The sequence below is a fragment of the Ursus arctos genome, unplaced genomic scaffold (assembly GCF_023065955.2).
Source record: "Ursus arctos isolate Adak ecotype North America unplaced genomic scaffold, UrsArc2.0 scaffold_34, whole genome shotgun sequence".
NCBI classification, from domain to species: domain Eukaryota; kingdom Metazoa; phylum Chordata; class Mammalia; order Carnivora; family Ursidae; genus Ursus; species Ursus arctos.
Window position 1 is genome coordinate 4,711,232 of NW_026623030.1, and position 21,710 is coordinate 4,732,941.

General features: G+C 52.8%; 2 protein-coding genes across 4 annotated transcripts in view; one reads left to right on the forward strand and one right to left on the reverse strand.

Moving 5' to 3' along the window:
• The window catches only part of TXNRD2 (thioredoxin reductase 2), a 49,056-nt gene extending 48,140 nt beyond the window's left edge, over window positions 1-916 (reverse strand). For both annotated transcript variants that reach the window (XR_008957001.1, XM_057305842.1), the window contains exon 1: window positions 763-916. Coding sequence is in view for 1 of the 2 variants with exons in the window: in XM_057305842.1 (XP_057161825.1) it covers window positions 763-886 (124 nt within the window). In the remaining variant the exon portion in view is untranslated. The remainder of the gene's footprint in view (window positions 1-762) is intronic.
• On the forward strand, window positions 847-20,989 carry COMT (catechol-O-methyltransferase). Of its 2 annotated transcripts, XM_026486379.4 has the most exons (5): window positions 847-987; window positions 15,028-15,316; window positions 16,155-16,348; window positions 16,687-16,818; window positions 20,176-20,989. In XM_026486379.4, exons 2-5 carry the CDS (start codon window positions 15,028-15,030, stop codon window positions 20,374-20,376), a joined length of 816 nt encoding a protein of 271 aa, XP_026342164.1. In that variant the 5' UTR covers window positions 847-987; the 3' UTR covers window positions 20,377-20,989. The 2 variants fall into 2 exon arrangements, with proteins under 2 accessions (XP_026342164.1, XP_057161826.1); XM_057305843.1 differs by having other exon boundaries at window positions 863-987; window positions 16,687-20,989.
• Window positions 20,990-21,710: the final 721 nt, after the last annotated feature.

The following is a 21,710-nucleotide window of genomic DNA, read 5'->3' on the forward strand; positions in this document are numbered from 1 at the left end:
CATTCTCCCTCCCACAGCCACCCTCTCTGTGAAGGAGGCCTCATCCCTTCCTTGCTCAGGCCCCTCAACACTCGCGCCCCATGGGGAGTCACCCAGGGTCAAGGTCTTGGGGTCGGTCACCGAGCAGGCCTGTGGTGGGAGCATGTCATCACATGCGGGGCCGTCCATGTCACCATGGCAAATGCAGTGGAACTGTGACTGGGGAGCCCTTCCTGCAGGGTTGGGCATATGACCCTGCACCCAGTCCCTGTTCTGGAGCCTGGCACCACCCCCTGCGCCTGATGTTATGATAAATGACCTGATTTGGTGAGCCTTAGTGGCTCCAGGAGGACAAGCCAGGTACTGCCCCTGCCCCAGGGCACCTGCGAAGCACTGCAAACACTGAGCGCTTGCTGCCCCTCAGTTTGCAAGCGTCCCCTCAGAGATTCCATGCAGTGCATGTACTGAGCACCTGCTGTGTGTGGCCAGGTCTGACTAGTGCGGTCTGCAGGTAACCTCAGGAGGTGAGCCACCACCACCATCATCAGGACTGTAGTTAATAATTGGGCTGGGGGCTGGGACAGCGAGCGCAGATCATGTTACCCAGCAGAACCTCCGGCGGGGTCCCGTAGCTGTTTCCCCATCTGGAAAGGGGGCTAGCGGTGGGTGGAAGCCGGCAGACCGCTGTCTCAGCCAAGGGCTGCTCGCGGGGACAGCCCCACGTGGACTACCCTGGCGGGTACCCCCCACCCCGCGCAGAGACCCCTCCCCGCCCCGGGCTACCTGCTGCGCTCCGCGCCGCGCCCCGCACCCCGCCCGCCGCCGCCGCCGCCGCCGCCGCCGCCGCCCGAGTCCGCCACCGGAAGCGCCCGCCGGATCGCCTCAGCGCAGCCGCCATCGCAGCCATTGCGGCGCGGGGCCTCTAAGGCGCCCGGGGCTGTCCGTCGCGCTGCCTGCGCCGGCCCTGGGCGGGTCCTCCAGACCAAGGACGCCGCCGCCGAGGGCGAGGTGAGAGTGCAGGAGGCCGCGGGGAGCCGGCCTGGGTGGGGGTCTCCGGACCTGGGGTACATCTGATCCGGGGTGGGGGGGTCTCCGGACCTGGGGTGCATCTGATCCGGGGTGGGGGGTCTCCGGACCTGGGGTGCATCTGATCCGGGGTGGGGGGTGTCTCCGGACCTGGGGTGCATCTGATCCGGGGTGGGGGGGTCTCCGGACCTGGGGTGCATCTGATCCGGGGTGGGGGGGTCTCCGGACCTGGGGTGCATCTGATCCGGGGTGGGGTATCTGGGGATCTGTCCTAGGGTGAGGAGCTCCGGATGTGGGGTGGGAAATTAGAACCCGCGTGAAAGAATCTGACCTTGGGTGGGAGTCTCTGGACAGGAAAGAAGGCGCTGGGATACCAGACTGGGTTGAGGGAGTGGGAGATCTGTGTTGGAGCGTGAAGCTCCGACTTGGGGTTAGGGTTCCAGATAAGCATAGGGGATCCAGCCTCCTGTGGGGATCTATACCCTAAGGTGGGCGCTGCCTCCTGGGGAGGGCTTTGATTTGATGGGCTTTGGGAGTCAGGGCCTGACTCACCAAGGGAGGGTCACACTTGGTCTTTGAGCAGGGATCAGACCCTTGGGAATGGGAGAATTGTGGGCGCCCAGGCCCTGAGGGGTTCGGTGATCTTTCCCACAAGTTTTCCCCTGGAAAACGTGGGGTACCTTCAGGCTTTTCCTTTCAGAGCATGGCTGCTGCACCAAAAAGGAAGTGACCAGAGCCCAGCACCCCACAGGACTGGGTCTGAGTAGTGTGGCCTCATCTCCACAGGAGAATGTTGAGAAAGAGGAAGTCACCCCAGAGCGTACCTGACATACCGGCCTTTCAGCTTATGAGTTAGGGACTTTTCTTGACTTGTTGACTGGGACTGAAGTTCCCTGACTGCCTGCTGCCTCCCAGCTCCCAGAAGCCCTCTGTGGAGTAGTGCAGGGCCTGGTGAGGAGAGGGTTGCCATGGATGAACACAGCTGGATGCTAGTTACAGCAGTAGGACAGATTTTATTCCGTAACTACTGACAGCAGGGGAAAGAGCTGAGCTCCATTCGGGTTTGTTCAGAGGCACTTTTAAAGGGAGAGTGAGTGTGTGGGGGGATAGGAATGAGAGGACTTGAGTGAGTCAGGGAAGTGAGAAATTACAAAAGTGGCAAGAGCCTCTTTGTCCCTGTGACACCCATCTGGACGTCACTTAAGTGATGCTTATTGAAGTTCGGCTTCCCTGCTTCTGTGGAGGCTGGGAGATGGAGCCCTATCCTCAGGTGTTGGCCGAAACCGTCATTTCTTTTGGAACCCTTGAGTTTTGTCTGTCCTGCACCTTAAGGGGGCTAAGGTCATCCTAAGGTTGCAGCCTTGAGCTGTTAGACACTATTTAGTGTTTGTTCAAGTTTATTTAGAACTAACTGAGAATTCTGAAGGCTCAGAGGAGCCTGGATGGAGTTTGGTCAAGCAGAGAGTCGTTGGCAGGTCCCCCTCTTGCTGAAGGAAAGAAGAGACTTCTGTCTGCTGAATAATACAAGCCTGTTTTCCACTGGATCGCCTTTTCTTGAACCAACTATTGGGACTTGGTAGTAGAGGGTATTTGCTGGATGATTCCAGTGATCAGGCATTTAATGAGGGTCATTGCTATGGAAACAGAAAGAAAAGCAAAGGTTAATGGTCAGAGCTGAACCTAAACCTGGTTTTTGATCCCTACCAGTGGCTAGTTGGGATGAGTTTTGACATTGACGTGTAAACATCTCTACCTTATGGGGTGAGGACCAATCCAGTGGATTTCCCAGTTTGTAGTTTGAGTGTTTGTGGTGGTAGTATGGACATCAGTGTCACAGTCAAGGTTATTTCCCAGAGCACAACATGGAAGACGTGGGAGTCCCCGTGGACGGGGAGTGGCCCATTCAGCTGCAGCTCCAGGAATGAAGGCGCGCACACACGGTTTCTTGTGGTGAATGAGTTCTTTGAAGGGTATATCAAGTTGTCTGCCTGCTTCAGCTTGAGGGGCTTTTTCAGGTCCTGGAGGAAAAGGGGCAGCAACAAGATAACCGGAGTCCCAGGAAGGGCCTGGGTAGTCAGGTTTTAGTTCTTAGTGATGCCAAGTCAGGGGGGAAGGAGGAAGATTTGGAAACATCAGTTTGAAGCGTTGTAGCCAGAAGGAAACTAGAAGAACTGAGGGTTTGGTAAGGGCTGACAAAATCTGTAAGATGGCAGGATGGCAGTCCCAGTCACAGGCAGTGTAGTAAAACCTCGAACACAATAAACAGGATTAGAATCTGATAACCCACAAGGGTGTATTATTTTTCCCCATTGAGACATAACATTTCCCTCTAGAGCCACCTCCCTTTTTGATCAAAGATAATCAAAGGAAGGGGCGCCTGGGTGGCTCAGTTAAGCGTCCGACTCCTGATTTCGTCCCAGGTCGTGATCTCCGGGTTGTGGGATCCAGCCCAGCATCGGGCTCCATGCTCAGTGGGGAGTCTGCTTCTCTCTCTCTCTCTCTCTCTCCCCCCCCCACCTCTTCCTCTACCCCCAAGCCCCACTCCTGCACACTCGCACACTCTCTCTCTCAAATAAATAAATAAATAAATCTTTTTTTTTTTTAAAGATAGTCAAAGGAAGATTATTCTTGTTTACAAAATAATTCTGGTCTCATTAAATTTGGCCTGATTATTTACATAAGTGCACAAAAATGCCAGTTGACCACATAGGCCTTGTTAAGTTTGCTTTGTCTAACTTTTTTTTTTTTTAAGATTTTATTTATTTATTTGACAGAGAGAGAGAGACAGCCAGCAAGAGAGGGAACACAAGCAGGGGGAATGGGAGAGGAAGAAGCAGGCTCCCAGCGGAGGAGCCCGATGCGGGGCTCGATCCCAGGACTCTGGGATCACGCCCTGAGCCGAAGGCAGACGCTTAACGACTGAGCCACCCAGTCACCCCTGCTTCGTCTAACTTTTTATGCGGATCTCAGATTGGAATTTTAAAAGCCTTTCAAGGCTAGGAAGCCAAAGCAAGAACTTGCCATCAGACTTCACCTATAGATTTGGGTGAATTCCTCTCTTCTCAAGGTCCCCTAAATAGCTTAGGGTTGCTGGGTCTGCCAGGAAGTGACCTTCCTTACTCACCTATGAGGCTGGCAACCTCTGTAAGCCATGTACCAGGCTGGTTTTTTCAAGAGGGCTTTGTAAGCATTGCTCCTTGTAAAGTTGACTGTAGTTCTTCAAAACCTTCTGGTCATGTCTGATACCATGCATCATTTTCAAATATGACATTCCTTGGTTATATAACCGTTTTAAAATTACGTCCCATTGCAAAGACGGCAGATTCTTACTGAACCTATGCAAATAACTATATTGCCATGAAAATATGAATACTCAACAATAGTTTCCAGTTTTTGGAGGAATCAAGCAGGGAGAAGAAGCTAAATCCTTCAATTTTGTTTACAAAAGTATAACTTGCTAGAGTGGGATGACTCATAGATAGTTTAAGAGAAAAAAGAAAGGGTGTTTTTTTATATGCAGAAAATAAAACACTAATGAGCTAAGAATATTCCAGACAGAAGCCATATAAAATTACAGTCATCTTTTATCCGTTCATCCAGTTCCATTTAGTTAATTCTTGTCTAGTTTCACAAGCCTGTTGGTTTCTCCACTAGAGTTCTGAAGCACCTTACTCAGTCCCATGGGATGGTCTCAGAGTTATTGAAGCAAGGCCATCAGACGTCTGTACTCCAGGGTACCTGTCATAGTCCTTTCCGTGGATCTTGGAGACAGTCTCTTTCTGTTGAAGACAAAGCACTCTGGCCTGTAGCTGATTGCAAATGCTTTTGGAGAAGAATCAGAGCAAAACAAAAACTCTCTGTGGGTGACAAAGACTTAAAATGCCCGGGGGTTAAAGATTTGGTGGGAGTCCCTTATAAAAATAACACAATTGACAAGGAAACTTAGTTGTTTCTGTAACATACACACCATTTAAAGTATTAGCCGGAATGATGACTGGTAACATTATACCAGAATATTTCACGGTCCGTGAGGGTACTGACGAATTTATAGGAACTTCATGTAAATTCTGGCATCCTGATATTAATAACATCTACTCACAAATATAATTTTGGAAGGTTAAGCAGCATGTCTTAATTTGACAGTGACTTTCATGAAATCCAACATGTCAATTTAAACTAGTTAGTTTAACTCGTCTCTTTTACGAGGTGAAAGAACAAACCCTTTGAGATCTTCCAGAGGCCCTCTGGGAAATCCCAAAGCCAGTTTGAAATCAAGAAAATAACTTCATTTAGGATTTGATTTGAGGAAGGCAGAGTTGTCAAAAATGTCAAAAGGTGTGACTGCTTGGCTAAATAGGATCCCAGTTCACCGTGAAACAATTTTTTGGTTATTGACCTAACATAAATGACAATAAAAGAATTCATAAGTGAATATAGGAGATAACATGATTGTTTAAAAAAAAAAAAGCAACTTGGCTCTTTTGACAGTGAGAAGACTAGATTCTCTTATGTAATCAAGGACATGGTAATGACAACATGAAACACAGGAAATTATTTTGGTAGGAGAGAATCTTTGTTTCCACAAAAGGGAGGTTGGTAAAGATTACTCAAAGGGTAAAGGAAAACCTTGCATAATCTCTTGTTAAAAGCAGACCAGTAATCCAAGTAATTTTGTTGCTTTGGCAGAGAGGAAACCAAACTCTAGTTTTACATTAGTATGTTATTGATATAGTAAAGCTCATTTCAAAAACTTTATATATAAATCCATCTAATCTTAGCCAGCTTTGACCTACACCTTCCTATATCCATTCAGGTTCTTGTCCTATACTTTCCCTTTTTGAAAATGTAACTCTAGGATAAAACTACTCTCCTTTCCTTAACAAAAACAAATCCTACATTCTTTGCATACTTTTCATGTGAAACCCATGCTATTCTCCTCAAATTCTTTGTAGACAAAGCTGTTTCCCTTCACTCTTATTGTTTGTAGTAGTTGTTTTATTTTCATTTACCGATTATAACTTTTAGCCATTTGCAACCTTTATTTTACAGAAAAAACTAGGAAGTAGGTAACTGTGAATCATCAGTCATACACCAGTATTCTGTAACAGATTAGCAAATTTTATGACTATGCCATGTCCTAATCTATAGAAGTATATACTTTGAATAGTACAAATATATTTTTTTAAGATTTTATTTATTTGTTTGAAATAGAGAGCGAGAGACAGCACTAGCCAAGCTGGGGGAAGGGCAGAGGAAGAGGGAGAAGCAAGCTCCCTGCTGAGCAGGGAACCGAATTGGGTGGTGGGGGGAACTTGGTCCCAGGACCTCAGGATCACGACCTGAGCCGAAGGCAGACCCTTAAGCAACCGAGTCACCCAGGCGCCCCAAAACCTAAACTATAATTAATAATGAATGTTTCAGCACTTTATCTTATGTAGAAATTACTTACGTATTCAATGAATATCTATTACTTAACTTGGCATAACTCTTTTTTTTTTTTAAGAGATTTTATTTATTTATCTGACAGAGATAGAGACAGCCCGCGAGAGAGGGAACACAAGCAGGGGGAGTGGGAGAGGAAGAAGCAGGCTCATAGCAGAGGAGCCTGATGTGGGGCTCGATCCCAGAACGCCGGGATCACGGCCTGAGCCGAAGGCAGAAGCTTAACCGCTGTGCCACCCAGGCGCCCCTAACTTGGCATAACTCTTCGGTCACAAATTACCAGAAAGATTTTGGAGACAGTTTTTAGAAACAGATATGTATATACATGTATATTTTAGGTAATTCCTACCCCCAACATGGGGCTTGAACTCATGACCCCAAGATGAAGGGTCACATGCTCTGCTGACTGAACCAGCCAGGCGCTTGGAGGCAGATATATTATAAAGCACAGTGATTGTTGAGGGGCGCCTCGGTGGCTTGGTTGGGTGACCAGCTCTTGATTTCAGCTCAGGTCATGATCTCGGGGTCATAGGATCAGCCCTGCATTGGGCTCCTAGCTCTGCTTGAGGTTCTCTCTCTCCCTCTCCCTCTCTCTCTGCCTCTCCTCATCACTGCGCTTGCTCGCTCGCTCTCTCTCAAATAAATAAATAAATCTTTAAAAAAAGAACAGGTACTCGGTTTGATGAAAATCAGATTTATCATATGTGCAATCTTAAACACTGAGTAGATATAGTTATTTGACTGGTAAGCCAAAGTAGAATAAAAATGTGTGTTTGTATTCTATTCAACTTTGACAACACGGAGGATATACCTGTTTCACTAAATCAATATTAAGCTCGTCTTATTTACCAAAGATTACCCAAATTATGTAAACTTGAAAAACAGTTGGGTTCTTTCTTAATATTTCTGGAAGTTTGGGGAAGATTTAATTTATTTCAGTGCTTATTTTTCTCTAAGCCAATTAGATAAAGATAGAACTAATTTAAGGGATTTTATAATTAATTTGGTAATACCATCTAGAGGTAGAGAAATACCACCCACACGCGCACGCGCATACGCACGCGCATACGCACACGTACGTACATAAACACAGACAGATGCAACTGGAGATCTGAACGGTTTTCCTTTAAAACTTTTAGCCATGCATCAGGCATAAATACAATTATTTAAAACTCACTAGTTTATATAAGAGTCGGACCTTGTCTTTGTTTCATTTTATATTTTTATCAGAGTTGTGTCTCTAGCAGATGCCGCAGGTTCGTTACCTGTTCATATGAGGGCTAAAGCTTTTCACCGGCGTTCATGAAGGAGGCCTTTTGGATTTTTTTGCCCTGATATATAATCTTATGGAGGCCGTGGACTAAATGTCTGTTTCCAGTTGGCTTTTTTTTCTTTTTCAACCTCAGGCTTTTGGGGGTCCCTGAGTCCTTTGAGAGCCCCCAATGGGACGGGGGGGGGGGGTCTATGTCCCAGTGACTGTGGGAGCTGAGGGGCTGGAGGGAAGGGGAAGGTCTGGCAGGGTCGATGGGAAGGAGGGGCCAGGGGCTTGCAGGGGTCACATCAGAGGATGCAAGGGAGCTGGAGGGAGAACAAAGGTGGTCAGGGAGGAAGGAGGAGGGGGGGGGATGGAAAGGAAAGGTCTGAGGAGCCACTTTGGGTGAGATCTGCAGTTTCCCACGAACGCCATTGAAGTTCCAGATTATCCTTAGTGAAGTCATGCCAGCAGCCGGACAGAATTAGCACCACGGTGGCATGTTGTCAGCAGGGGTGCGAGAAGGGGGTTTCAGTCAACTGAGAAGCTCCGTGGGAGGAGTGGCCTCAACCAGAGAGACAGAAAGGCCTCCCCAGAAGCCAGGAAGCACTCCCAGCCCAGGAGCTAGCGTTCGGAAGCCTGGCCTCTCACCCAGCCTCTGAGAGTATATTCACAATCACGGAATCAAAACCTGCCCTCACTGCTGTTGAGGACGTTTGTTGGGAGCACTGGATCGGGAGTCAGAATCACCACCAGATGACAGTGAGCCTCCACCAGATGGCAGTGAGCGGCAGACCAGAGACGAGCAAAGGCTGCCATCCAGCCTTGGAGGAATAAAATCGGGAGTCCGCGTTCGGTTCGCACACAGGGGCAGGGCTGGAAGCACAGCTGCTGGCGCTGTGCTGATAGTGCCCACGAGCTGCCACAACTGCCCCAGTCCCCAGGCAGAGCGGGCTCTTGGGCTTTGTCCTGTTCGGCGGGCCTGTGGGGCAGGTGGCCAGCCGTCCCTCCCTGGACGCTGACCCTGGCAGGCATCTCCTGGCCCACTCCACCCCCATTCTTTCTGTCCTCCCCACAAGGATCCTGGCCAGCCTGCCGGTTTTTGCCCCCAGAATGTTCTGTGTACTCTGAGGCCTGCCCTCCATGTAGAGCCAAGACAACTGGCCCTGCTTCTAGTGCATGAGCCCGTCGACCAGAAGGGGGGTTGGGGCTATGGTAGGTGTCCTCCAAGAAACAGGGACCAGGACAGGGTCAGATGTGACTGGAGGAGCCAGGATGCTCGGCCCTGCAGCTCCTGGCCAGGGAGGTGGCCTGAGTTCCCTCTGGCCTGGACTTTCTTCTGTTGCTCCCCAAACCTCAGGCACAAGCACCATCCTGGCCCTCCCTAATTTCCAGAACGAGTGTGGGCAGAGACCTGCTCTTCAGAAGGAGGTGATGGCAATGTGGGCATAACAACAGATTCAGATCCTCACGAAGGGACCAAAAGTTCTAGTGAACTTTTACGGGTTCTTTAAGTGAGCCTAGGAACACTGTCATACAATGGATTCATCTTCTCACAGAATTCTGGGAGTCTCAGTAACTTATCCGCTGACAGTTGCTTGCAATGTATTTATGAAAAACATTTTCATTTCCTTTAGAGGAAAAAGAGTGTCATCTAGGATATGTTAAATGCGTAAAAGAATCCTGACCAGCTGACAAAAGGGATAGACCAACTGGCTACGAGGCAGAGAGAGACAGAAGCACTGCTGAGCTGGCCATCCCACAGGGCTGGAGCTTAAGAGCTGAGTGGGCAGGGAAGGGGCAGACCCAGTGGGGAGTGGAGCCCCCCGCCACACGCATGTGTTGGGGGCCCAGGCCTCGGTGAAAGTGTACTGTGTGTCAGGCTGGATGTGGGGAAGTACTTTTGTCACAAAGGGTCATGGAACTGAAGGTCCCGGGACCAATGGCTCTGGGTGTCAGGGGCCCATCCACCTGTCCCCACCTTGGTTCAAGGGTGGCTGGTGGTCTTGACCCAGCTGCCAAGCATCTTGATTGCCCCCTTTGGGTCTGGAGGTCAATAAATGATAATCAGAGTTGGTGGAGGTTATGGTTTCGTGGATGCAAGGGGAATACTGAAGGAGGGTTTGGGGCTGGGTGCTTTTTTTGCCGTGTGGGAAGAGAGGTCTATGAAGAGCTGGATGCTGGCAATACACCGTAGACCTGTTGGAAGGAAGCACACGGGGCGGGCAGACTCTGCTGAGACAGGAAGACCCCTGCCTCTGAGAAGGACCATGAGTGTGGAAGGCAGGCGTCCCTCGCAGATGCCCGTGCTGCACCCCCTGCCCCGCTGCCCCCCAGGGCCAATCAGCAGGGTTAGGGCGAGAGACTCCTGAATACCATGGGTCCCCCAGGGAGATGGGAGTGGCAGCTGATTTTCTGGATCCTGCTTCCTTATGGGGAATGGCATGTCCCTTTTCCTTTTGTGGAACAGGGAGGGCCAGAAACGGGGTTGCCTGTTCTGTTTGTTTCCCACTGTGTTCTTTTTACTATAGTAAAACACACTTAAGTTGGGGCACCTGGCTGGCTCAGTCGATGGAGCATGTAACTCTTCATCTCGGGGTTGGGAGTTCGAGCCCCACGTTGGGTATACAGATTCCTTAAAAATAAAATCTTAAAAAAAAATACATAGGTTAAAATTTGTCATTTTAACCATTTCAGTGTTACAGGTGTACAATTCAGTGGTATTAAGTACATTCACAGTGTTGTGTAACCATTGTCACTATTTCCAGAACTTTCTCATCATCCCCAAACAAACACCGTACCCATTCAGCAGTAATTCCCCAACCCCCCCACTACTTTCTTTCTCCACGGATTTGTCTACTCTACATATTTCATGTAAGTGGAATCACATAGTATCTATTCTTTTGTGCTTTTTTTTTATGTACCGTAATGTCTTCCACGGTTCATCCGTGTGGTAGCATGAATCGTTGCTTCATTCATGTTAGTGACGAGGTACGATTCACTGAATGGACGCACCACATCCATTCATCTGCTGATAGATGGGCTGTCGTGAATAATGCTGCTATGAACATGGGTGCACCGGTTTCAGTTCAAGTCCCTGCTTCCAGTTCTTTTGAGTATGCACCCAGGAGTGGAATTGCTGGTCATATGATAGTTCTATATTTAACTTTTTGAGAAACCACCAAACTGTTTTCCACAGCAGCTGCACCATTTCGCATTGCTGTCAGCAGCACAAGAGGGTTCCGGTTTTCCCACATCCTCATCAACATTGGTTATTTAACATTTACAAACTTTTTTGGGAAAATAGCCGCCCTAATGGGTGTAAAGTGGTATCTCAGGTGGTTTCAGTGTGCATCTCCATAGTAACTAACGACATTGGGCATCTATCTTTCCATATGCTTATTGGTCATTTGTAGATCTTTGGGCAAATGTCCTTTGCCCATTTTCTAATTGGGTTGTCTTTTTGTTTTTGCAAAGTAGGAATATTTTATATATTCAAGACCCTTCCCCCCCCTTTTTTTTAGAGAGAGAGAGTGTGGCATGAACAGGGGGAGAGGGAGAGAGAGAATTCCAAGCAGACTCCCCGCTGAGCACAGAGCCCCACATGGGGCTCGATCCCACGACCCCGAGATCATGACCTGAGCCGAAACCAAGAGTCGGATGCTTAACTGACTGAGCCAGGAGGCGCCCCTATATATTCAAAATATTAAACCCTCATCAGATGTACGATTTGCAAATATTTTCCCCCATTCTGTGGGTTGTCCTTTGGTTCTTTTGATAATGTCCTTTGATGCTTTTAATTTTAATGAAATTCAATTTATTTTTCTTTTGTTGCCTGTGCTTTTGGTGTCATAGCTAAGAATCCATTGCCAAATTCAGGGTCATAAAGATTTACTCCTATGTTTTCTCGTAAGAGTTTTATAGTTTTAGCTCTGAAAGTCAAGGCTTTGATCCATTTTGAGTTAATTTTTCTATGTGATGTGTTAAGAGTCCAACTTTATTCTTTTGCACATGGAAATCTGTTTGTCCCAAAGCCATTTATTAGAGAGACTGTGCTTTCCCACTGAGTGGTCCTCTTGTTAAAAAATCATTTGGTCATAGGGGCGCCTGGGTGGCTCAGTCATAGGGGCGCCTGGGTGGCTCAGTCATTAAGCATCTGCCTTCGGCTCAGGGCGTGATCCCGGAGTCCTGGGATCGAGCCCCACATCGGGCTCCTCTGCTGGGAGCCTGCTTCTTCCTCTCCCACTCCCCCGGCTTGTGTTCCCTCTCTTGCTGGCTGTCTCTCTCTCTGTGTCAAATAAATAAATAAAATCTTTAAAAAAAAAAATCATTTGGTCATAGCCATGAGAGTTTTTGCTGGCCTCTCAGTTCTGTTCTGTTGGTCTGTATGTTTACCTTGTGCTAGCACCACACTGTTTTAATTACTGTCGCTTTGTAGTGAGTTGTGAAATCAGGACAACTTTGTTCTTTCTCCAGGTCGTTTTGGCTATTCGGATTCCAAATGACCTTTAGGAGGATTTTTCTATTCCTACAAAAAATGGCATTGGAATTTTGATAGGGATTGCATTTATCTGTAGATGACTTTCATGTTGACATCTTAACAATATCAAATCTTCCAGTCCATGAACATAGAATGTCTTTCCATTAATTTGTGTCTCCCTTTATTTCTTTCATGCTCTCATGATACTAAGTGTATCATCTGTGGAAGCCTTATAAGGGCCTAGCCTCTTCAGCCAAACCCTGAAGTCCGTGAGCAGCTTCTCCCACCACTGCCACCACTGCCCTGAGGTCAACAGCCACGAGAGATAGGAGACCCAGGATCCTGCACCGAAGCTTTGCCTCCAACCCTCGATGTGGTCAAGAAACCATGTTTGAAACTGTGCTCGGCGAGCCACTTAAAAACTTTCCCTTATGGCTCGTTGTGAACACATACAAAACAGAGAGGATCAGAGAGTACCACTTGGCTTCCGTGCTCTGGCCTCCTGGCCAGGGGTTGAGTTTCCTTTATCCTCCTGATGATCCCCCTCCCCCCAGAGGGGTTTAAAGTCCCAGCATTGCCCTTTCTGTTTGCATGTCTTTAGGTTACCAGGGCTCAGAGCCAAAGCAAAGCCCCGCCCAGGTCTGGCCCCGCCCAGGTCTGGCCCCGCCCAGGTCTGGCCCCGCCCAGGTCTGGCCCCGCCCTGTGCCCTCCTGTCGGCCCTGAGGCACATAGCGCTGTGCAAACAGACAGACCTAGAGATGAGAAATTTACAAGCCAGATTTTCAACACAATCCAAGTATTACGGAGATTGAAATTTATAGTTTATGACTCCAGGGTCCAGCAAGCAATTGGTTACCTAAGTAGAATATTACTTCGTACTTTTGATATTTATTTCCAACATTTACTGGATATTTTTTTAAATGTAGAGAATAAAACAGAGTGGCCCACTCCATCATCACCCAAACACTACTACAGGGAATAATAGTATTGACAAAGCGACATAGGCGTGTGGTTAGGAAATCCGAAGCAGTAGAAAGTTCCAGCTCCTTCAGGCTGCAGGAGTCTCCCCTCACTGTTCCCTGTCACCTGTCCCCTAGAAGAGAGATACTCTGCCCTTATCCACTGTACCCTCCCCCGATGTTTTCCCTTCACCGACCTCCTGGGTCGGGGTGCCCGCTGCCTCTCGGGGGCCCTTGCCCAGTGTGGGTCCTGGAGCCACGGCAGACAGGACACCTGATTTACACTCTTTCTGGCATGGTGGGGCCCAGGGTGCACCCCAGGCTGGGGCACCACACTCGAGCCAAGATCTGCCACACCTGCTCAGGCCTTCAGGCCTTCTGCTGTCATCTGTGTCCCTGGTGTCCCAGGCTGACATCTCACTACCTCTTTGGGGCTTTCAGCTCTCGGAGGACAGAAGGGTGAAGCGCTGCCTCAGTGGGCAAGGCTGGCCTTGAGGAAGCGGCCCAGATGTCTGGACCCTGGTCATTTTCAGGTTGTAGTTTCTGTCGGTGATATCTAAAGGCAAAAGAATCCTGCACAAAATTTCTCTGCTTTGCTGCTGAGCTCAGAGAAGGAGTGCACAGACCCGTCATCCTTCAGCACGGAGGGCAGGAGCCGGCTGGGAGAGTGGCTCTGAAGGTCAGGGTGGGCCCTGGAGCAGAAAAGCAAGTGGGAGCCAAGGATTGGGGTCCATTGTGTGTGCGTACTCTGACCCGTTGACAAAGTGTTCCGTGTAAATAGGCCACATGGCCTAAAACACCAGAATCTGGGTGTTCACACTCACCTGGGGCAGAGCCTCGGTTTCCGCTTCCTCTGCCCTGCTCCCCAAACCCTCGCTGTCTCCTCATGGTCCAGCGTGGTGGGGTTGAGAGCCCTCAGCGGCCCTCAAGTGCTCTTCCCACCCAGGCTCTCGGCCTGCCTGCTCTCCCGGATGAGCAAGGTCCTTTGTGGTTGCTGGGCTTCCGTGGCCCTTCCTTGTGAGTGACCATCGGCCCCGACAGAAGCTTCCCGTGTTCCTCTTTATTTTGTCCTTTCCCATTTTATAAGGTGTCTGGCCTCAAATCTGAGCATCTGCTCAGAATATCGCGAACTCTGCCCTGTGCAGCCCAGGAGCCCAGGGCTGAGGGGCTCAACCTTGCCGTGTCTCTAGGGCCCCGTCTGACTAGATCCCAGGCTACCTGAGGGGGCTCGCCAGGGGGAATTGGTGCCATCCCTGGGGGAGTCTGCTACAGCCAGGGGTCTCCCTTACCTGTGGTGCAGGCAGCAGGGCCAGCCTTCACCCAGGGCTGATGCACCACGTGTGGCTGGCCCCGAGGGGAGTGGTGAGTGGGTCTCTGCCCTGTGTGCCTGGCCTGGGGACCGTCTGCTTTCTTACCTGGAAACTCACGTAAAGGGCCACAGGAGTCTCCCAGACTATTCCTGGTGCGAGGACCCGGGAGAGCTGTACACGGACGGGGCCTCCCCTGTGCCCGCCTCCACCGGGGCTGTCTGGGAGAGTACCCAGGGAGGAGGGCTGTGACCAGCAGGGGCCCCAGGCAGGATGGCCAGACACAGCATCTGCTCTGTGCGCCTGAGGGAGCAGCCCCAGGGGCGGGAAGCTGTTTGGGGGCAGGAGGTCTGCATTCCCCTGGCACTGAGATGAGCCGGGCAATTGGGACACATGGCTAGCCTCTTGAAGGGCCCTTCGGCAAGGGGGGCGGGCAACAGCAGCACCCCCAAACTGAGGAGAGGGTGGGTACGCCGGGAGGGGCAGGTCTGCGCGGAAGTCAGCCGCGCCCTTCACCTGGCCCGCTTCCCTCCCCCTTCTCACCCCGCCTCCTCACCCCACACTCTCCCTGCCCTATGTCAGATGCTGGAGGCCCCACCCCTGCTGTTGGCAGCCTTCTCATTGGGCCTGGCGCTGCTGGTGGTGGTGCTCTGCGTGCGGTGCCGCTGGGGCTGGGGCCTGGTCTACATCCTCTGGAACGAGCTGGTGCTGCAGCCCGCCTACAACCTGGTCATGGGCGACACCAAGGAGCAGCGTATCCTGCGCCATGTGCTGCAGCACGCGGTGGCCGGGGACCCACAGAGTGTGCTCGAGGCCATCGATACCTACTGCTCGCAGAAGGAGTGGGCTATGAACGTGGGTGACAAGAAAGGTGGGCGGCCCGGCCAGCAGGTAGTGGGCACGGCAAAGGGAACCTTGGGGGCGGCCACGCAGCCTGCAAAGGGGAGGCCTGTTGTCACTGTGTTTCTGGCTGTTGGGGTGGGGGCTGGCCTGGAGCCCTGGAGGCCGAGCTACTCACCCAGCTGCTCCCCGGCCAGGGGCAAGGGCTGTGCAGAAACCCCGACATCCACATCACTGTCCTCGTGGGGAGGGACGGACATTCGATAAACCGCCCAGGACCCTTCCTTGCCACACAGTGGCTCGGCCAGCATCAGTTGGTTGGCCTGGCACTGGCATGCCCGCTGATGGAGCTGGGTGATGGACAGCAGTGGGGGGCTCCTAGCTGTCCCTGCTGGGCATGGGGGTGTCCAGAGCTCCTTGGACTCTGCAGGCCCCGGGGCCGCCTCCTGACCTCTGGACTCCAGGCTGGGGCACCCACATGCGCTGTGCTGCACCCCTGGGAGGTGGGCCCTGGGAACAGAGGCTAGCCACTGTCCAGTCCCCTTGGAGCCTCTGACAGTGTCCAGTCCAGGGGACCAGGGAGGACCTGAGTGCAGCCCCTGGGCGCGGTGGAGTGAGGGCTTCCACAGAGGGCAACTCTGGGTTAGGACGAGTTGGGGTCAGTCAGGAGCCATGTGAAAGAGGGACCGTGTGTGCTGAGCCCCAGAGGCCTGAGGGACCCTGGAAGCTTGGAGGGAGGGTGTGTTTGGTGCGATGGGGGGCGATGGGGAGGCAGGCATCGGTAGGGGCCGAAGCTCAGTCTGGAAGGAGCAGGTCCAGGAGCAGATGGCCTTGCTCTGTCTGCGCTCACCGTCTCCTCTGCCCCGCAGGCCAGATCTTGGATGCAGTGGTACGGGAGCAGCGGCCGTCGGTGCTGCTGGAGCTGGGCGCCTACTGCGGCTACTCGGCCGTGCGCATGGGCCGCCTGCTGGAGCCCGGGGCCCGCCTGCTCACCATTGAGCTCAACCCCGACTTCGCCGCCATCACCCAGCAGATGCTGGACTTTGCGGGCCTGCAGGACAGGGTGTGTTGTCGCCCCGGGGGGAAGACTGCAGACACTGAAGCACCTGGGGCCCGGTGCGGGGGGGAGGGGAAGGGGCTGGGTGGCCCAGCACAGTTCAAGGCCGCATTCACCCTGTTGTACCTGGCCTCGTGGTGCCTCCCAGGCCAGGTTCCACGGAATGCCCAGCAGCTCTGTGAGGGAGTTCTTGCCACCCTGTTCCACGGAGCAGGAAACTCCCAAGGCTGCTCCCAAGAGGGGGGACTTATCTCTCCAGAACCCCAAAGAAGACTGGTGATGACACTCGAGCCAGTGTCCAGGCAGGGCAGTCTGTCAGTATGGGCCCCGCTGTGCCGTTCCAGGTCACCGTGGTGGTCGGGGCATCCCAGGACTTCATCCCCCAGCTGAAGAAAAAATATGACGTGGACAAGGTAGACATGGTCTTCCTCGACCACTGGAAGGACCGGTACCTGCCGGACACGCTCCTCCTGGAGGTGAGCTGTGCAGCCGTCTGGCCCACATGGGCCTCCTTGCCGGCTGCTGGTGCAGGGGCTGCCCTGGCTGGCCCTGGCAGCAGAGGTGATTTGGGCAGGGAGTGTGGAGGGCCAGAGGCGGCTTCGAGGGTGGCACGGAGATGGGAGGAAGGGGGTTCTAGGCAGGAGTTGGCCGGGCTCGCTAGGTGGCCTGCGCTGGGGTGGCAGGGAGGGGTGAGCACCATGGCATCTCCTGCCTGTTTGCCCCTGAGGCTCCCTATTGCGCATCCCCCTCCACCCCTGTGTCCCTATCCTGACACCCCATCCTGTCCCAGCCCTCAGTGCCGCTGCTTGGCCAGCCCCAAGTGGGGAGCAGTGAGGCTGCCTCATGCCCACGTGGGGCATTGGATGGGCCCTTAATGAGCTGACACACACAGCTTAATATCGATGATCACTACCTTCCCCCACCTGGGCGGTCAAGGTCACACTTAGGGGCTACTTGGCCCTCCCCCAGGGGCTTGGGCTGTTTTGTCCCACCACGGCCTTCCCCTCCTGGCGGTCAGCATGGAGTCATTCCACGTTGTCTGTCCCATGTGTACCCACCTCAGTTTCCCCATGGGCTGGCCACTCTGCCCGGTGCAGAGGGACTGTGAGCGTGGGATGCATGGCTACCGGAGCCATGGCGGGAGGCTGGGCAGGACCTTGCACCCAGTGGTTGTGGGGATGGGCAGACCTGGGGCAGTGGGCCAGAGCCACACATGGAGGGCCTTGAACGCTACGTGACCGGTGGGAACATGGGGGGTTTTAAGCAGGTAAGGACAAGGTTAGATCTGTCCCCAGAAGAGATCTCTGTTGGGTGTGTGGAGGGTGGGGAGGGATGGCCATAGAGAGGGTGGTGCAGCCCCGGCAAGCCCACGGAGATGCTGAGCTCTGAGAGTGCGGGGGGCGGGTGGAGCCAGGGGCTAGAAGTTGGACTGGTCAATGCTGAGACAGGTGCTCAGTGGGGGGATGGCAAGGAGACCCGTGGGCCAGGAGCCAGGTACCTCTGGGGAGCACAGCTGGCCGGGGGGAGGCCTATCCCCAGGCGGGGGGCGTGAACCTGGAAATCAGGTGTTGAAGGCAGAGGCCAGGCAGCCAACCCAGCCGGGCCTGCACTGGGAGGGAGGGATTTCAGGAGCTCTGGTGTACATGATAATTGCAGGGCCTGCATTTATAGAGAAGTAGCAAATATTGCCGTTTAGTAACTAGGAAACTAATAGTTTTCTCAGTGCTGCTTGTTCAAAGCTGGTAATTATCTCAAAAGAAAAGAAGTCACGAATTGGGAATGGCTGTGCTTTTTAAACACGCGTTCTTTAGCCCTGCAGCTGGGCTCTGCGGGCCCTCGGCTTTTGCCGGGTCAGCCTCGCTTGGCTGTGCAGTGGCCCAGCTGTACCTCTCTCAGTTGGGGCTTGGGGGGCTGGCAGGGGCAGGTGGCGATGTGAAATCGGATGGCTGCTCTGAGGACGCCTCAGTGCTGTGTCTCCCGGGCTCCCCACAGGGCTGCTTGGGTGTCCTCGCAACGTGGCGCTGGCTTTCCCTACAGCCAGGGATGGGACACGGAAACAGAAGGGGCAACAGGGGAGCCATGGTGTCTCTGAAGGCATACACTGTCCCTTCTGCCTCCTTGCCATTGTTAGAAGCGAGTCACTAAGCCCAGCGCACAGCTAGCAGAAGAGGAACTGTGGACGCAGTTTAAAACCACCTCCAGGATGGGCTGCTTGGTCCCCTGGCGGCTGTTTCCTCCCCGCAGGGGTTCACGCAGCAGGTTTGCTCAGACGCGGTAGGCTTCCAGCCCAAATTCTCTGAGGGGTCTGCGTCCTCTGTTGGGAGGCTGTGATGGCTGGGGAAAGGCAGGATAGGTGCTGCCTTGTTCCCCCTTCCGTACAGCTTCCTCAAGGGTGCGTAGGCCCCAGCACCCTCCAAACGTGCCCAAAGCTGCTTTCTTACGTTCCTTCTTTCCTGGTCAACTCATTGGTTTTCAGTGTCTGATGACTTTCAGGCCACTGACTGTCCCATCTGAGGCCAGCCGTGCCTGAAGGCGGCTCCTGCTTACCTTGTCCACTTCCAGCTGGAGAGCTGACCTGCCTTTCTGGGGCCTGGGCCAGGGGCGCGTCTTCCGGGACAGCTCTCCATTCTAGGTCTTTCTAGCCAAGGCTGCTAGGGAGCTTTCTTTTTATATGAGGAAATGCTCTATGATTCACAGTGGTACTTTCTGTTCAAATTCCAGCCCATGGGTTGTCCCTAGCTTCACTGACCTCACAGCTCTTTTCCACCCTGGCAGGGGACCCTTGGCTTCCCCCGCAGCCCAAAGGCTGGAAGTGACCACGGCCACTAGGAGAACTGAGACACTTGTAAGACTCTGTGCTAGGCCACATCCTTGGAGGAGTGCAGAGTTAAAGCCCGTGTTTTTAAGTCACTTAGAGACGCTCCATTGCATGTGGTCCTGTTGGCAATTTGAGACATGCCTGGGGTCACTTTGATTTTGCTTTTGATGTTTCGGATTGCTTATTTTTTTTTTTAACTTTTATGATCATGTGAAAAAGCAGCTCTATGCTTCCAAAGTTATATCTAGGACAAAGCAACTGGGGTGACCACTGCCCTGGTCTGCCCGTCTCCCACAGGCAAGCATTTCCTCTCAAGCTTTCTGTTGTTTCCTATAATCTAGGCAGCCTTGCCCCCAGCGTACCTCCCTGGCCGGGTCCAGCGGCTCCTTCCTTCTGCAGAGCCAGGCCCAGGTGCTGGTAGAGATGGGGTGTCTCATAGGCCAGAGCAAACCCCCAAGGGGCAGGCTTCTGGGTGGTGAGGTCTGCCCTGCCTCCGCCTCCATCCCTGCAGGGTCACCCTGGTCGGGCCGGTGAGGACCTCCAGTGACACCACACAGTAGCCTGTGCGCTGGGCACCAGGCATCTCACCTGGAAAAGCCACGTGTTCCTGGCCGCGGGTAACTGAAGGACTCACCGGCCTCGAGTCGGCCCTATGGCCCGAATCCTGGCTCCACTGTCTCTTCCACTTACTCATCCGGCTAGCATCACTGAACAACTACTGTGTGCCTGCCTCACGCTGTTCTAGGGGCTGGGGACGCAGGACCTAATGAAGAGCAAAAGAGTTTCCCTCATAGAACCACTTTCTGGTGGCAGGACTTGTGCTCAGCTGCCAGAGAGATGGAAGGCAGTGGGGAGACCCTTGGGACCCCAGGAGCTGGAGTGGGGCTGACTCCAGGCCAGGCACAGGCTGGTAGATGCAGCCACCATCTAGCCAGGAGCACCCATCCTCCCAGTTTGGGACTGGCTTGCTGGGCACCTGTCACTCTCACCCTTTCCCACCATCTGTCCCCCGCAGGAGTGTGGCCTGCTAAGGAAGGGGACAGTGTTGCTGGCCGACAACGTCATCTGCCCAGGCACACCGGAATTTCTGGCATACGTGCGCGGGAACAGCCGCTTTGAGTGCACGCACTTCACCTCATACCTGGAATACGCAAAGACCGTGGATGGCTTGGAGAAGGCGGTCTACTTGGGCCCGGGGAGCCCAACACAGCCTTGAGCACCCGCCCTGCTCCAGCATCCCTTGCCAAGCCTGGTTATGAAGGGTGCAAGGGCTGTGCTCCTGCCAACCCGCTTTTGCAGTTCTGGGGTCAAGTGTAGCACACTGGGGGGCTATGAGCCCAAAGCCTGCCAGCCCTGGTCCCTCTACGTGGCGACTCTGGGCTGTCACCCCTGGTCTACCCCAAGTGCAGCCAGCTCACCATTTAAAATCACTGCAATAAATCTGTAAAGTGTATTTGTAAATACCAAATCAGGACCCGTGAAGGTGTGTTTCTCACTCCCACCAGCATTTCAATCAGTAGGGTTTCTCACATGGATGGGTCTTCAGGCATTGACATATGCAGTGGACGCTGGAAGTGGGAACGTTTGGAAACTGGTGGGCTGTGCACTCGCAGTCTGTCCTTGAGGTTTGCTGTCACCAGGTGGCAGCAATGCCTCAGTGATGGCACTGTGCCCAACAACTCACACCCACTTGTGATTCCTGAGTTCTTTCACCTCCTTTTTAAGAATGAAATGCAACCTCTTTACTAAAATCAGCTATTAATAATCCTGTACACCAGTATCATGTTTAAAAAATGCTAAAAGAGAAATTAAAATTTTTAATATTTAAATAGATCAACTCAGTGTTTCTTTTTAACTGCTCCCCCGCTCCTTCTTTCTTGTGGTGCCCTCAGCTCTGGGACCACACCCAGTGCTCCCCTTCACTGGATGCTAACACTGGCCAGGCTGAGGTTACCTGCTGCATCCCCATGGGGATGTCAGCAGGCTGAGGTGAGTCCCCATCTGGAGGCTGTCCTGGGAAACTGGAACAGGGCAGTTGGTCAGCCTTCCTGTCCATCTCTGACCAAGCAAGCACTAGGGAACGGTGGACATGGGGCCCCCACCACAGTGCGGGGTATGAGCTCTCTGGCACCTGGCCCCTTGGGGTCCCTGTGTGGCACTGAGTAGATGCAACTTCCCCAGTCCTACTCGGCCTTGTTTATGGAAGACTGGGTTCAGGTCAGCTCTGGCACTTCTCCAGCTGCCCGGCTCGCACGGGAAGTAGAACTGCTTTGCATCTGCCTAAATCCCCAGTCCCAACCCTGGCCTTCTGGCTCCAAGGCCCCCTAGCTGCCTTAGAGGCTCCCCAGGGATCCCGCCCCCCCACCTCCCCCCCCCATCCTGGCTGAGCCCACCTGTGTGCAGACCAGCCTCTGGCCAGGACACCACCATGGGACTCAGGGCCCAGCTAACTACCCAGAAGCAAGCCTTCACCTGTGTGTGTGCAGAAAGGGGATAGCAGTGAGCCTAGGAGGACATGTGCATAAACACCCCTGGGGCCTGGGAGTGAGC